The 16,140-nt window shown below is 41.2% G+C and overlaps 1 protein-coding gene across 1 annotated transcript in view; it reads left to right on the top strand.

Annotated features, from left to right (window-relative positions):
• kiaa0825 (KIAA0825 ortholog) overlaps window positions 1-16,140 on the top strand; it is a 220,875-nt gene that overhangs the window by 3,941 nt on the left and 200,794 nt on the right. Inside the window, exon 2 of the mRNA XM_041788069.1 lies at window positions 5,660-5,812. Coding sequence (XP_041644003.1) covers window positions 5,682-5,812 — 131 coding nt within the window. The 5' untranslated portion in view covers window positions 5,660-5,681. The remainder of the gene's footprint in view (window positions 1-5,659; window positions 5,813-16,140) is intronic.

The raw sequence follows: 16,140 nt of genomic DNA on the forward strand, positions 1-16,140 counted from the left end.
TGCGCCCCATATTTCTGCTCTTTTGACAATATTTATAATCATTAGTGCATTAAAGATCAAATAAAACACCCATGTTTGGACAAATTCCACTAGATATTAAGTTATCTCCACATGTGATCCGTGTGTGTCATGCTCGTTGATGACGTGCATCGGCATAATTGTCAAAAGATCTGGGTGTGACAGAGCATCGGCAGGATGTGGCTGGAGAAAAAGTTAAAACGAGGAAATGGGAAGCTTCAGATTAAACATGACAGCACACCTCAATGAATGAGCAAACTGAAGAGATGCAACACCAGCGGACTTCCTCTGCTCTCTTTTCTTACACACGCTGGCTACTCGGAGGCTCCCGTAGTAACAGAAACGAGAGAAGAAAATAATAAAATTAATTAATAAAAAAGCTCAGAGTTGTGCTTGCCCGATTGGGCAAGTCCTTACAGGTTGTTTTTTTTTTTTTTTTAAAGATTTATTTTTGGCCTTTTGCCTTTATTTGATGGGACAGTGGATAGAGCTGGGAACAGGGAAGAGAGCGGGGAGAGACATGAGGGAAGTAGTGCCACGGGCTGGATTCGAACCCAGGTCGCCTGCGTATATGGTGCGCGCCTTTTACCACTTGACTACCGGCGCGCCAAGTCCTTACAACTTTTGCTTGCCCATCGGCTTTTTGAAGTTGCCCCAGGCATTTGGGCAACTGTTAATGTCGGACCCTGGATTGTCCTCCAGGATTGTCTTGTGTTTTGCCATATTCATTTTACCCTCTACCTTTACAAGCCTTCCAGGGCCAGCTGTCGAAAAGCATCCCAACAGCATGATGCTGTCACCACCTTGCTTCACAGTGGGGATAGTGTGTTTGTGGAGATTGCGACGTTTGGTGTCCACCAAATACAAGCTGTTTCTCAAAGTCCAGGATCCTTTCTCTGTAGGAATGTTCCCCCCAGTGAGGTCCCTTGGAGGCCAGGCCAGAGTCCACCCTGGTAACTCTTTGACACACATTAAGAACAGGCTAGGGATAATGTCATAGGAAGCGTCGCGCCCATATAAATGGTGGTGGCAGACATCTTTGCCCAGCACCGTCTAATGTGTTATCAAATCATAATATAATCATAATATAGGCCTATGTAATATTAGCATAAAATCATATTAATCATATAATTATAATATAATCATATTCTATGGCACTACTTTTACCTATCCAGCTTTAAAATAATGTTGATAACATATTTATGATGGAAACAGGACATGTTAAACTGTTTTGAGTGCTCGAGGACCCGGTTTCCCTCTGATGTTGCACAATTTATTCATTTTTTTGAAGAGGAGGAAAAAATGCGCATTGGATTGTGGGTAATTCCTGTGTGCAGAGCATATATATGTGCATCCAAGTTCTCTGTTTGAAGGAGTCAGTGTCTTGTCCAATGGCCATTTTGGTTTCATCAGACCAAAGTGCTATCTGCCGTTTGACCATGGGGTCTCCCACATGCCATTTGGTGAATCGTGGTCAGATTTAAAATGAGTTTTCTTCAACGGTGTCTTTCTCTTTGCCACTCTCCCATAAAGCTTTGGCCTCTCTCACTAGGGTCCGTCTTGCATGGTCACTCAGTTTGTGAGGACTTCCTGATCTAGGCAGATTCACAGATGCCGTACTCCTTCCATTTCTTGATGATGGATTTAACTGAAGTCTGAGGGATGTTCAGTGGCTTTGAAATATTTTTGTATCCATCCACTGACTTCTTTTTTGTAATAACCATTCCTCTGAGTTGCTTGGAGTGTTCTGTTTTTTATCTTTTTCTCTTTTCACTGACATTGAAGATGTTTTTGTTAAAAAAAAGTTGTATTATATGAACCATTATTGGCTTCTAAAATCAATAAAAGGTAAAACATCCAAGGGGGTGAGTACTTTATAGCTGCCTTTGCCATCATGTACGAATGTGGAGTGGATGGGTGTAAATGGATGAGAGTGACTTGGTTTTGTGCTTTGTCCATGTAACATTTAACCAAAGCCAATTTTGGGGTTCATGAGGTTGTTAAGTGGTAGAACATTTTTACAGGAGGGTCAAAAGGCCTCTGGTGGGACCCCCTTTAGCAAACTTTTATTTCATTCAAGGCCTTTTTTTTAATTTTTGAAACAGCCTTTTACAGTCCCTATCTAGACTATAATGAAACTTTTCCTCATGGCTCTCTCTACTCTTGTCCTGTTCCCGACTCTATCTACTGTCCTCCTCTCTCAACTATAGGCACGAAAAGCCCAAAAATAAATCTAAAAAAACATAAATAAATCGAAATCGTAAGTTTTAAACGTCAAAAACAAAGTAAAGTTTTGAAATCATGAGGTTTAAAGGACAAGACATGAGCATAAATTTAAAATTTTTGATTCTTAAAGGTCAAAATATGGGATTAAAAATCCAAGTTAGGAATTAAAAACGTCAAAACTCCAGATAAAATTTGAAATCATGAGTTTAAAAGGTCAATATATTACCTCTTTCCCACTAAAACTAGCGTGTAAAAGCGGGTTTTGTAAACGCGAGTAAACCTGCTAACAATCTGCAAGTGACTCCTTTCCCATTGCCAGCAGACCCGGGTCAGATTGCCAGCAGACGAGCTGCGTGGCTGTTTTTTTTCTTTTTCCTCTGGTGCGTCATCAGTGCGCCGATGTTGCACGCGTTGTATGTAGTTGTGTCTCACACAGTCCCTGTGACCTGGCGCCGAATCTCCTCTTTTCAATAGAAGGTCTCTGATCTTGATGTCATGCCAGTCCTGTGCCATCTTGCAAATATAAATCTCACACGCTCAGTCCTAAAAACAACAATGCTCTTCCCTCAGCTGCCGTTGTCCTTTTGTTGCCCCAAGTTACGGGCGCAATATTATGACGTAGGCACTTTATGCCAAAGTCATCCCATGTTCACCCGGGTGTGACGTTCTCACTGGAGACGATCGGAGGCGAGCCGATAAAAAGCCGCGTCCACTGAAAATGTAAAAAAAAATTAAAATAAGTCAGAATCATAAGTGTGATGCAAAATTGAAAATATTAAATGACAACACAATTGTTACTTGTTATTGTTATTGTTACTTTTACCTCATTCCTGACTTTTTGTGACCTCATCCTGCTGGGAAAGTTATAATAAAAATATGATATGATCTTGCCGGCCAGGTAATAACTGTACCAGATTTGGCCCCCGGGCCTTGAGTTTGACACCCCTGATCAATAAAGGAAGATGGTAAAATTTGTGCTTTAGATTTTGCCCCAGTTTCATTTTAGTTTCATTCAGTATATATTTTGTGTTTTATTTATGTAAATTGAAAGACTGGCGTAGAAAAAGAACATTGATTTTGAAACACAGTGATTATTATAACCTAAAAAGAGGCATACTAAATGATAATGTCACAAATGATGCTGTTAGCTGATTTTATGTTTTTGTTCCTTTTCCTTCCTCTTTTCTCCAAATTGACACAACTCCCCTTAAGTTGTCTAGTGACCCTATGGGGGGTCGAGACTCCAACTTTGAAAATCACTGCAATAACCTACACAAAATGAAATACTTAAGTTGTTTTTCAATTGTTGTGTCATTGCTCAGGGTACTCTAATGCTGCTGAATGATGATAATAATTTTACAAAACACAACAATGACAAGCAATATCAGGATTAAAGTCATGTATTATTCATCCCCTCAGTGTAGGATAAACACATAGGTATTTGTTGTGATGGTAGCAGGTCGTTGCAGACTTAGACAAGATATTTTAGGAAGACATTATCCTCACTTATTTCCCCGAGGTAAAGACATAAAGTGACCGAAATAATTTAACAAGAGTAAGGGCGTCTTCAATTGAGTGGAATTGTCATTTTAAAATGTGATGACGCTGAAGTCCAGCTCTATAAAGACAGAAGAAAATCAGTCATAGCAGCAGAGTGCAGGAGGAGTGCATGTTTGCACTATAAGAGTGAAGCTGTGCTTTCCCCCGGGCATGCATGAGATAGTTCTCAGCTGTATTGTGATCTCAGAATATGCACCTATTTAATTTATTATGTTTCCTCCGCAGCAGACTGTTAGGTACCCCTTTTAAAATAATGTTGACTTTAACTTGACATGCTCTAAGTGGCTTTAAAGCGGTGGCCTGGGGGACACATTGCTAAATATTTCAGGACAAACTCATTACTGTAAATGGGCCTGTGCGTTAGCCTAGCTGGGGTAGACAGGCAGTGGCAAGAGAGCGAGGACAGTGATGTGTGTGTGAGAGTGTGTTTCTTCCTCTGTTTTAATAGATGTGGAGTGGATTACTCAGAGCCTGGCCCAGTCGTCCCTGTTGCAACACTGTGAAACACACAGGGGCTCCTCCAACATCTGCTTTGTAAAGAGCTAATGACAAGACAATAGAGAGCAGATGATTTAAAGTCTATTACTAATGAGGCCCCGTGTGCTGTGCTGACACACAAGCGCTCACATGTACACACTCTTCCTTAAGATAACAGATGATTTGTTGGCAGACCAGGAGGTAGACACCCAACAGACATACAGTGTACACATTCAGACCTGCTATCCTTTTGCTTTGTCTGTCTTTTATACACATAAAGACGCACTATTTAAAGTCACATGTCTGGCTCAGCTCATATAATTACAATGCTGAGTTCCTAATCCATGGATTTAAAATCTTCTTCCCTTTTTCAGCAATGGCTGCCTTCTCAAACAGCGGCACGGAGGGAGCGTGATGATGAGGGGAAACAGTAAGAGAGAAGAAGAGAGGGAGAAATAATAAAGGACAAGCTTAACTGGTGAGGCTGTCAGCAGAGGAAAATAATATTTGTCCAGCTGGACAGGCCTCCCTTTGTGCAGGCTAAATGAATGTTGAGCTTCCTGTCTGCCCTGTCAGGGAGAGTGGCACAGAGTGTGTGCAGCGGCGGAGAAGCGGAGCGCAGTGCGGGGAGCTGTTTGGAGTTTGACAGGGATTATTAAAATCAGAGCAGATGACGAGGAAAAAAGGGGCGAGAGGCGGAGGAGTGTGAGAAAGCCAAATTGACACAGACACTCTCCATTACCTTCCACTTGACTCGCGTTGATGACAATGTTGATATGAGACCCGGCAACACGGCACCGGCTTGGGATTGGCTGTTAGCATGAGCGTTAAGCACCACAGGGTAGGGGGGGCGGCCCTCAGTTCTGGCACAGACGTAAGAAGATGAGTTGTTTATTTAAAGCCTTGACTGAAGAGCACCTCACCTCATTGTTTATTTATTTGGTCAATTTTTTTCTGTGTTAACTCACTGTAGTGTCAGGAGGTGGGGATTGTGAGAGGCTGAGGCAATGCATTTTGATCAGGAGGTCTGAGGGAAGAGACTGCTTTTGTTGATGATAAGCTGCTTTATTCGTGGTGTTTCAGGTGCAATTGATTTGTGTCCCCTAATAAGACTCTGTTTGAGGAAATTTCAAATTACTACAGTCTGCATGGCGGTGTGTGTGTGCAGAATGTACATGATGTGTGCTTAGTTTCTTGACAGACAGCTGGTATAATACAACCCTCCAGATCTCTGTTATTTGGTGTCAGCCTAAATTGTTGATTTAATCCTGACACCACTGCTGCCTTTCTCATTATTTCTTTCATAAGCTGATACACGTCGTGTAGTGTTGCTAATTTTTTTACAGCATCACTGCCGCTGTGTGTTTTATCTTTCCAGTTCCTCTCACCAGTGAGACAGCATGGAGTGGCCGGGGGATTTTCCTGATGACCATGCGTTTGTGGGCCTGCTGGTTCCGGGGGTCTCCAGTGAATCTGACTTTGAGCAGCTCCTACAAGACACAGAGGAGAAACTCAATCTCAATGCCAACAGGTCAGTACAAGTAATAAAGGCATCAGCTTAAAGCTACCTTATGTAGAATTTTGGCACTGAAATATTTTTAGAAATTAAAAATTGAACTACCATTATTTTATATAAGTACTGTGCAGGTATTGTGGGCCCAAAACTGAGGCTGAAGTAAGGAAAGTAAGTCCGCCTGAGGGTACCATTAGGCAGGAAGGAGGACTGACACAACCCTGGTAGTGTCCTTGCATATTACCAGGGGCATGGGAAAATAATCTGTTAAAAAAGTAACAAAGTCCACACCTTTAGGGTGAAGTCAGGAGTGGATGTGGCAGCTAAACACAGCCTAGGGTACTGTCCAGGTGGGTGGAGGGTTGCCGCAAGCCCGTGGTTGTGCTGTGGATGTCCCTGAAAACTGCTGGCCCCTATGTTGCAAATGTTTTATTTTTACGCTTCTTAAATTGTTATAAATGGTCTAATACTGATAATTCCAGCTTTTTAAACTTAACAAATAGAACATGAGTTCCCAACCTGGGTTTCAGGACCCCTTTTGGGGATGGGGGCTTATGCTCTTAAGTTGTTCAATTTCTGTTTTAATATTTTCACTCAACCTGACATGTCAGATGGACTGTTCCATAGGATATTTCACATTCATCCGGAAAATCTCCCATTCAAAGCATTTGGAAAGAGCAGGACTTTTTAAAACATTCTCGGAAGATGATTACTCGAATGTCCTGTCTGTCACATTCATGGTGGGCCAATCAGATTGATACAACAAAATGAGGTAGTAGGCATGCGCAGCTCCAGTACTAGCCTGAGCTGCACAAGCTAACACTGCCATAGTTTGTTATAGTGGAGCTTATTGGTGGCTAAAACTCATGCTGAGGGCGGTCGAGAGATGTGCAGAAACATCTCTGTCAAGACAAGTTTCAGTGTGGCTCTTGTTTTAATAAAAAAGTGTGGTCTGATTATACTGCCGCTGTGGCTACATACGAGCTAATAGCTCCACCAGCAGCCATTGTATGCATTGACTTACATTACAACAACTCCCACCCCATTAACGCTCTCATAAAGTGAAATTTCTCTGTGAAATGCAAACAGTGGTTTACTGTTGTGTAAATACACGTTATAAAGTGCATTTGATATTGAAGAGAACCTTTAATTCAAGACTGAAGGTAAACGGTGGAGATGGGCGGACCAAAGCAGTGCGTCTCTCATCATGATTTGTTTCTGTTTTAAATTGAGAGCCCCCTGGCAGCGCAATTTACATACTGTGTGTTTTAATGCACCCTTGATTTTTTAACCTTAAATAAGAATGGTTCTGTTATTTAGCCTTTTACTCTCTTTAAATGTCCCTCAATCCCTTTTCTTGCTTTTTATTACTTTACTTTTGAAACTTTATGATCTGAAAGCCAGATGAAATTAAGCACCCTTCCCACTGACAGAGAAGCCCCAAATAAGACGACACAGACGTGACAGTAAAGTTTTAAAGCAGACTCTTTTGAGGGATTATTATCTGGCGGGGCCTTCTGTTTCTTTCTTTGGATCTCAGGTGAATGTCAGAAAGAGGAGCGCTTCACAATGCACAGTTTAGTCAGAGAGAAATAACACAGGCACAATAAAATAAATGTTAACTAATTACTTTGACAAACATAATTAAAGCCCCATGTTTACTTTCATGGATTATAATACCTCATTCTTGCAGAAGTTCATTTTAGATAAAGATTAAGGGGAGAAGAGGCTTACTCTGAAGGTGGGAAAACAGGCTTTGTTATTTGTGCTGACTCTGTGCAGACACCTGGAGAAATCATTTAAAGGAGACTCTAAAAACATCAGTAATGTTGTTTACACTGGTACAACAACATTGTTCCAGAGGTAGAGTAATGAAATCATTTCAAAAAGCTGAAGGAGTGCGTCTGTGTTGGCTTGGCTCTGTTTACTTTCTCTATCTTCTCACCCGTCAGCAAGGTCAATCTACTCTCATCTCTAATGAGGGCATTAGATAACCCCATTGTATCTAACAAACAAGCTGAGAAAAACTCATCAGTGTAGTCTTAAAAATGTACAATGAAGATGTCAAAGTGAACAGTAGATTTAAACACAGTTTGCTTAGATGTCAGGGATTGTAAGCCTGAAAAAAAAATCTTATTATTGTGTTAAAAAAACAGACCAAAGAAACTGGATTGATTCTTTGAATTAAAAATAAAGGGACTTTCTTTAAACTAAAGAAAATAATTATTTTCAGTTGTGTCTGTTTTTTAGCTGACATAAGAAGAATAATAGAAACCTGATTTACACAGTAGTTTTTCTTGGCCTTATGTCAAGAGCCTTCATTTATAATGCAGAACAAAGACCGAAGGCAGTCACCACTGCAGAAAGATGAGATAAAAACCCCATTACTGTAGCTCTGTTCTTGTATCCTAAACTGTAGTTCAAAGTTTGATCAAAATAAACTCGACAGCAAGAAAAAACAATATTATTTTCCACAGTTGAACATCTTGTTGGTAAATTCGGACAGGTTTGCTCTTTCTTTAAAGGTGTGAGCTGGCTGTAGTGGTCGGGTTTTCATCCAAATATGTAGTAAAGTTGAACCTTTTTTTGAGGAGCTCTAGAAACAGGCATGGCTGCTTACTTGAGGCTGGATCAGTCTACACAAATTTAGCCAGATTTTGACCTGACTGCGTTGTCGCATTGAAGTTGTATGTATTAGCTAATTTTCTTAACATGTTATCACAGTCATACCCGAAGCTCTATTTGAAGGATCACTGATCCATATTGTGCTTGCCACAGCTTTAACTCAATTAAAATGGTTTCCTACTCTGAGATAATTGTATTAACCCTAGACCTGGCAGGGATCTAACCTGACACACCAAATGGATTTGTTTCACACATCCATCTGGTAAACCTTCCATAGACGGCGTTTGGGAAAAGGCAGAGCCTTTGAAAAAAAACTCTGAGGGTGATTGGATGAACGTTCTGTCTGTCACATCTTTATGGGCCAATCAGAGCAACAAAACAAGTGACGTTGTAGCCCCACTCTGAGGTGCGCTACTATCGAGGAGTAAACATCATAGAGAGCTGCATAACGCGAACCATGGTGACTGTAGACATGTCAGTACATGACTTTTATCGTTTTTGAAAAGAAAACAACTCAATGCTGTACTTTGTTCTTTTAACAAAGAAATGTCAAGTTCTGAAAAAAACTTAAGCTTTAACAGCATCCTTCATCAGCATCCAGCATCAGTACTGCCCCTCATTGCTGATTGGTCCTGTCACTTTCTAACTGGGCCCAAATGGTTCAGATGGGAGCTTTGCAAGATGGATTTGCCAGTGAGAAACAAGGAAACGATGTATCCATCTGCTTTGCAAGGTTACCAGGGATCTCCATATACCTAAAACAGCCGGTGGGTAAAATAAAATGTACCCATTATTTGTGGCTGGATAACTCAGTAGTTTACATTGCTCTCATTAAGGCACAATCAGTACCCAGTGAGGGCCCTTGGGCAAGGTCCTTGACACCATGAACACCTGTCCATCTCTCAGATGTATGTCGCTTTGGACAAAAGCATCTGCTAAATGACATTGTAACATTTGAGTGCAATGGTTTTCACAAAGAGCACTGACACTGAACAGCTCATTAACCACAGAAAGAGAACTACATCACTGTCAGATGATGATCCATCACAAAACTGTCCCCCACCATTGTATTCTTCTTTACTCAAACTGCACTGACAAAATCTACTAACATCTAACACTTGTGAATGTCTTTTTTTTTGCCTGTGGTCTTCATGTTGACTGTGTGAAATAAAACAGAGGGAAAGTTAATGATTTCTTATGGGATAGATTTTAAGTGCATGGTGGTTCTATGTGTAAAGGGCCAAATTTGGATTCATGCGAACAATATTTTTTTTAAGTCAGAGACTGGGAAACTTTCAAATTTTGTTAGTACGAAGTCAGACACAATTAAAGACCATCCTTGGGTTAATTTACCTGATGGCTGTTAAAAGAGGCAATGATAAATTGCTTAAAAAATATATAAGTCTTACAATGACTGTTTCATTTGTGGTCAAGTTTTTTTTTTTAACACTATTAACTCCTGATAGGATCTTTTTTTGGTAGTTGAATTTTAGTAATTACATGAACAATCTTGTTTAAACTGCAGTGTTACAACTGAGATTAGATTTTGTGTCCTGACGACTGAAATTTAGACATCTCTCATTGGTGGCAGACAAGGATGGTTGGAGAGCACAAACAGAGTGATAAAGGGAGACATCAGCGGGGAGAAGAAAAAGAGAAATCTATATTTCAGGTCTTTTATCGTTTTTGGCGTTGTTCAGCTGAGGGCAGATGATGAAGGACAGACTAAATGTAGCAAGTGAACAAAGCCTCACTGTGGCACCATTAGTGTCTGGGACTCATGTCTTCGTCACTCTCTCTCTCTCTCTCTTCCACCCTCCCTTTCTCTCACTCTTTCTTTTTCCCCTTCCTCCTTCTAAATGGGAACATAATAATTGAAGATTCCACATCTTGAAACGAAAACCCTTGGGTAGGTAATTCAAGGCTTATTACCGAAGGCCGGGCCATTTTTCTGCTTTCTAAGCATTAAAGGGTTATTTTGTGTTCCTGCAGATGGGAGAGGGATAACCATTATGAGAACAAAGCATCCAGATAATGGAGAATGGGGCTAAAAATAAGGCAATCCTCCTCTTGCTTTGTGGGGGACCACTGGTCAGTGTCTGTCAGACTGCAGCCAACTTCTTCCCAGACTACTTCAGGACAGGTATCCAGGCTAACAAAATCTTGCAAGGCCTCCTTTTTTTGTCTCAACCAGGGTGGGCTGCAGACACATAAACCACACCCCTCACACACACACTTCTCATTCACCTGATTGGCTTATCAGTGTCTGGGACAAATGACGGAAGTAGAGGAGAGGAAAGGGAAGCCAAGATGGAGGAGGACAGAGCTGCATCCACCCGTGAAGGAGTTCAGCCTGTTTCTACTTCAGAGTGACTGGCCTGCTCCCAGTTCTCAGATGTCACAGATTTGCCTAAGAGCTGCTTCCTAATTGCAGGAGATTAAGATAGGCTGACAACGGAGCTGGCTTCCCCAAATTGAAATGCTGTAATCCATCAGTTTTCATCAGATGGGACAGCAGAGAATTGTGCAGAGTTTGGTGCTGGTGAAAGGCAGGCCTGCAGGAGTAGACCTTTAATGAAGAGTCAGCACAGGACTGGAGACTGCACACTGGCCTCTGGTTTCACACTGATGAGGCAAATAGCTCACTAGTATCCTGCCAGTCTTGATCAGGATGCATTATCAATAGTTTAACATATGATTCTGTCTGTGTAAATGCGCCTATTAATCAAGATTTTGAAAATTTTATAATAGAATGTCAAATTATGATACCAGACTTTGACATGATTCTTGGTAAATCAAGTGATATAAATAACTGTTTTAATAGCACGGCAACAAAAATAGAAGTCCTAGTTTCATGTTGGGAAATTCCTTTTTTAAATACCAGGAAACGCTATCAAACTCCTGGGGACTATCTAAATAGCAAAAAATACTTCTGCATTGTCTAAATTTATTCTGCTTTTTATCCTTTTTAAGCATTTAAATAAAACAAAAGATTTTCTCGGTTTTGAAACGGTCATAGATTTTGATGCCATGATTATAGTCAGAGAAATCATCTCAGTTTTATACATAACTTTTTTACTGACTTTTTAAAAAACAAAAATACCACAATGATTAAATTATTAAATAAGAAAATATCAATATACATTTTAAAAAAATGTCTATCCTTCCCTTTTATTCAACAATCTTCAAATTTTTAGTCAATACAAGGCTGCCATTAACTTCATTGGCCCTCCAAAATAAAATGTAGCTTATGTTCATAAATGAAATATATATTTTCAAATTTCTATAATATTGCATATGGCCTCCTGCTTTTGGCCTCACAGAGTTACAGTGATGATCACTCAACAGTCACCGAGTGACTCTGACCACTCAGCAGTAACAGAGTTACTCTGATGACCACTCAGCAGCCACAGAGTCACTCTGATGGCCACCCAACAGGCACAGAGTTACAATGATGATCACTCAACAGTCACAGAGTCACTTTAATGACCACTCAACAGTCACAGTTATTCTGATGACCACTCAACAGTCACAGAGTGATTCTGACCACTCAACAGTCACAGAGTCACTCTGATGAGCACTCAAAAGTCACAGTCACTCTAATGACCACTCAGCAGTCACAGAGTTACAATGATGACCACTCAACAGTCACAGAGTCACTCTGATGACCACTCAACAGTCACAGAGTCACTCTAATGACCACTCAACAGTCACAGAGTCACTCTGATGACCACTCAAAAGTCACTGTCACTTTAATGACCACTCAACAGTCACAGTTACTCTGATGACCACTCAACAGTCACAGAGTCACTCTGATGACTGCTAAATAGTCAGAAAATAGAACTTTCATTTAAACAAGCACCTTATTCCTGCTTAATGTTAAATATCACACTGTCTCTTGCTGCTTTACTGCTTCTCAAATGCTTCAGAAAGCTCACAGTTGTAAAATGCCTCACCTTGTATGCACATTTGCACTGATTAACAGATATCTTTTCTCCTTTATGTTAATTTGCCCTCATACTTGCATATTTTATCTATCTAATCATGTCTAGTCAGCTTCCTTGCACCCTTTGCACATCTTGCAACCATATTACCAATGCATACAGACTGGTATAACATAACATCCCACCCCCTTACTGTGAGTAAGAACAGAAACACATGGAGTTGTAGAGCCTATAGCAAGTTTACTCTATCACCATATAATCTCCTCATCCCAGATTGGAGAAAGCCTGTTGGTTTTCCTGCAACTGTAGGGTTGTAACAAATTTTACCTTTTGCCCCTATGCAGTGTCCCTGAGTGGTGGGGCTGCCACCCCTACCCCAGCTGGTGGCAGGACTAGCAATTGGAACAGGTTCACATAAAATCACCATGTATAGTTTGACATCAATCTTTTGTATAGAGTCACTGAACAACAATATATTTTATTGGGATATATGTAATATTTGTTTCTTAATGGTAAACATAGCGAATATTATACCTTAAAAATGGAAATTCTGTTGTTTGAAACATGAGGTATCAGAGCATTAAAAGTTTGACAGCCATAATTTTGTGTGAGGTTCCTTATCATTTCCAAACAAACTGATCCAAATGTCCTTGCAGTATGTAGTGGATTTTATGTTTAGCTGTGCGTGACACGTGTGTTAAGTTAGTATATCAGCTGTATCACTTCTCCAGTATCATTGGCCAGGCTTTTGGGGGGCTCAGGGCACTAAGTGGGCGACAGCCCGGGCCAGAACGGGATCTGTTTTCAGCCTGTTCATTCAAACCCATTCACTCCCCTTTCCCCCTCACAGAATGGGGCCCTTTGATGGAGGAGATATTTAGTTCTCAGGCGACCGGTTTGGCACTGAGTGGAGCTGGGGCTTATTTGAAAGGGATCTTCCTGCCTGCCCTCGTTGCCTCCAACCCCCCCACCTCCTGTAGGCGAGCAGAGGGGAGCGGAGCGCAACAGACAGACAGCCCCACAGCAGCCCACCCACACTAAATTAATTCTGACAAGGAACTTAAGATAACGTCAAAGCGCTGACTAATCGCGGGATTGGGTTTCTGTAAGTCAGGGAGCTGTGAAATGTGCCATCATATCTAATAAAAGACCTCCGGTTGTTCCCTTTCTCTCTCAGCGGTGGTGAAGGTTGAGGGGGGGCACGGTTGCGGTGTCGACTGTCAAGCTAGGCTGGTCTGAAAAACAATTAGATTTCACTTGGATGGTGAAAGTGAGAGTGTGAGTATATGTGTGTGTCAGTTAGGGTGAGATGATTGACATGTTTGTCAAGAGGCCTTAAGGATCCTTTCCTCCTGGTTTCCTCTGCCTCTGGTCTCATTTTGTGACTCTTTTGTTCAGTTCTGCTCTGGCGTTTTTTGCCATTACAGCTTTGTCCATTGTCGCCTTTACTCGGAAACTGGAGTGAGTTTATTTTCCACGACTCCTCCTGTTTTCTACCTGTTTTTACCCTCCTCTTCTCTCATTCTCTCTCTGTCTCTTCACTTGTGCCTGAGCTGCTGGCAGGGGAAGTCATCAGGTTCGGAGCTAATCCTGCCAAGTTGATTAGGCTGCAGGTAGCTTTTACACCAGCGGGCAAAAGGTCGCAACATTGTAGAGAGCTGGATGGACTTCTTGACATAGACCATCCACACTGACTTTATAACTTACAGCACAAGGCCCTAAGGAGGGGTAATTGAAAGAAGAGAGTAAAGAAAAATCAGGAAAGCAAGAGTTTCTAAGGAGAGAGACGAGAAAGAGGGTAAACAGAAAGAAAAAGACTGGGGAGGAAAGGACTGAAATGTTCCTGTAGAGACTATAGCTGAAACTACAACCAACACAGGACATTATTTGTTCTGTAAAGGCTAAAACTAACAATCATTGTCATATGTAACCTTGCATAGCAGTTCGATACGCCCGTTTTCGTGTTTCTCACTGGCGAATCCATCTTGCAAAGCTCCCGTCTGAACCGTTTGGGACCTGTTAGAAAGTGACAAATTGGCAACGAGGGGCGGTACTTTCTGGCGTGGTGGAATCGTGGCGTATGCAAGCAGAGACAAGAGGCCGGTGCAATTATGGCGGAAGACATTAGCGTGGATGCTGCAAAAGTGCCAGTTTTATCAGAACTTGATGACATTTCATCATTAAAAGAACAAAGAACAGTAGTGAGTTGTTTGCTTTTAGAAAACAACAAAAGTTTTGCACTAACATGTCTACAGTCGCCATGGTTTGCGTTATGCAGTCTCCTACGGAGTTTAGTACTCTGTAGGGACGCAGCTCCATAGTGGCTACGTCACATATTCTGTGGCTCTGATTGGCCCGTAAAGATGTGACAGACAGAACGTTCATCCAATCACCCTCAGAGTTTTTTTTCAAAGGCTCTGCCCTTTCCCGAACGCTGTGTATGAGTGGTTTACCAGATGGATATGTGAAAGAAATCCATCTGTTGTGTCAGGTTATGTCATATGGGTTTCCAGCTGAAAATATCCTTCTGTTATGTGTACATTCAACCAAAAAATAATCTGTAAATCTCTTAAATTTCTTGTGTCCCATATCTAAATTGAATTAAATACATGTCCTGTCTTCCTCACCAACCAGTCCAATTAAAAAAAGGGTGGGACTGCTCTTAACAAATTTGTAAACACCAGTGACATTGGAGAATATTCCAATCCTTTTCCCTGCATGATTTAACTGATGCATGCATATTTATGTTTTAAGACAATGCGGTTCTGCAAATAACTGCAGTTCCTCAGGTGTCCACTGGAGGCAAGCTCAAAAATGGAGAATGTCCCATCTATTAACTCATTGAATGCCACTGACATATATATACGTCATTTAAAAACCAACGCTTGAATGCCATTGGTGTATATATACGTCAAAGTGTTTTTTCGGCAGCTGGCAGAAGGGGGCGCTCTCACGCTCCCTGTGAGTGATTTTGGGGCTTCTGGGATACCTAGTTGGAACACAGAAGAGTCATTCACTGAAACAGACAGAAATCAGCGCGGCCATTCATCTGCTTCAGCCGGCCAAGAGGCCATCAGGTCTCCCCCGTGCGTTGGAGAGACAGCCAGCTTGAAACATACAGCGATGACACTTCAGAGATGGACTTTTTCGACCCAGACTCTGATGAATGGCTGCCGAGTGAGCGGAGCAGATCTTGACTTCTGTCCCAGAGCGATGGAGGTAAGTTAACTTTATGTATTACATATATAATCCATATAACATATTTTATATTATATTACTTCTATAATTTTAGGCAGTACCAGAGGACACGCAAGCAGGAGAGGACGTGGGTGTATCGGAGGGTCCCGTGGAGGACGTCCAGTTGTAGGCTGTTTTTTTTGTACTTTGTATTTATTTTACAATAAAATAACATTTGTAATACAATTTTCAGATGTCTTTTATGTAATTTAAGGCAAAATTATAACATTCAAATCACTGTTTTGCTTGACAGACTCTCTTTCACAGAAATGCATTTTTCTCAGCTTTCTACAAAAAGTGGTCTTTTTGGTGGAACTAGCCTCTATTCGACTTCATATAAATCAAGAACAGAACAAGGTGCAAACAAACATTTTTTTCCATGATGAAATAGAGGGTTTGCTCTTTCATTTGAGCTATACTGTGTTTTCAGAGTCATAGTACAAAATATTCTGTGGGTCTGGCACAAGGCACTTCCCATTTTATAAAAGGGCTGGCACTCAATGAGTTAAAAAGCCTCGTCTGACAGCAGACATAACCATG

Source organism: Cheilinus undulatus, linkage group 5 (assembly GCF_018320785.1).
Source record: "Cheilinus undulatus linkage group 5, ASM1832078v1, whole genome shotgun sequence".
In the NCBI taxonomy this organism is placed as follows: Eukaryota; Metazoa; Chordata; class Actinopteri; order Labriformes; family Labridae; genus Cheilinus; species Cheilinus undulatus.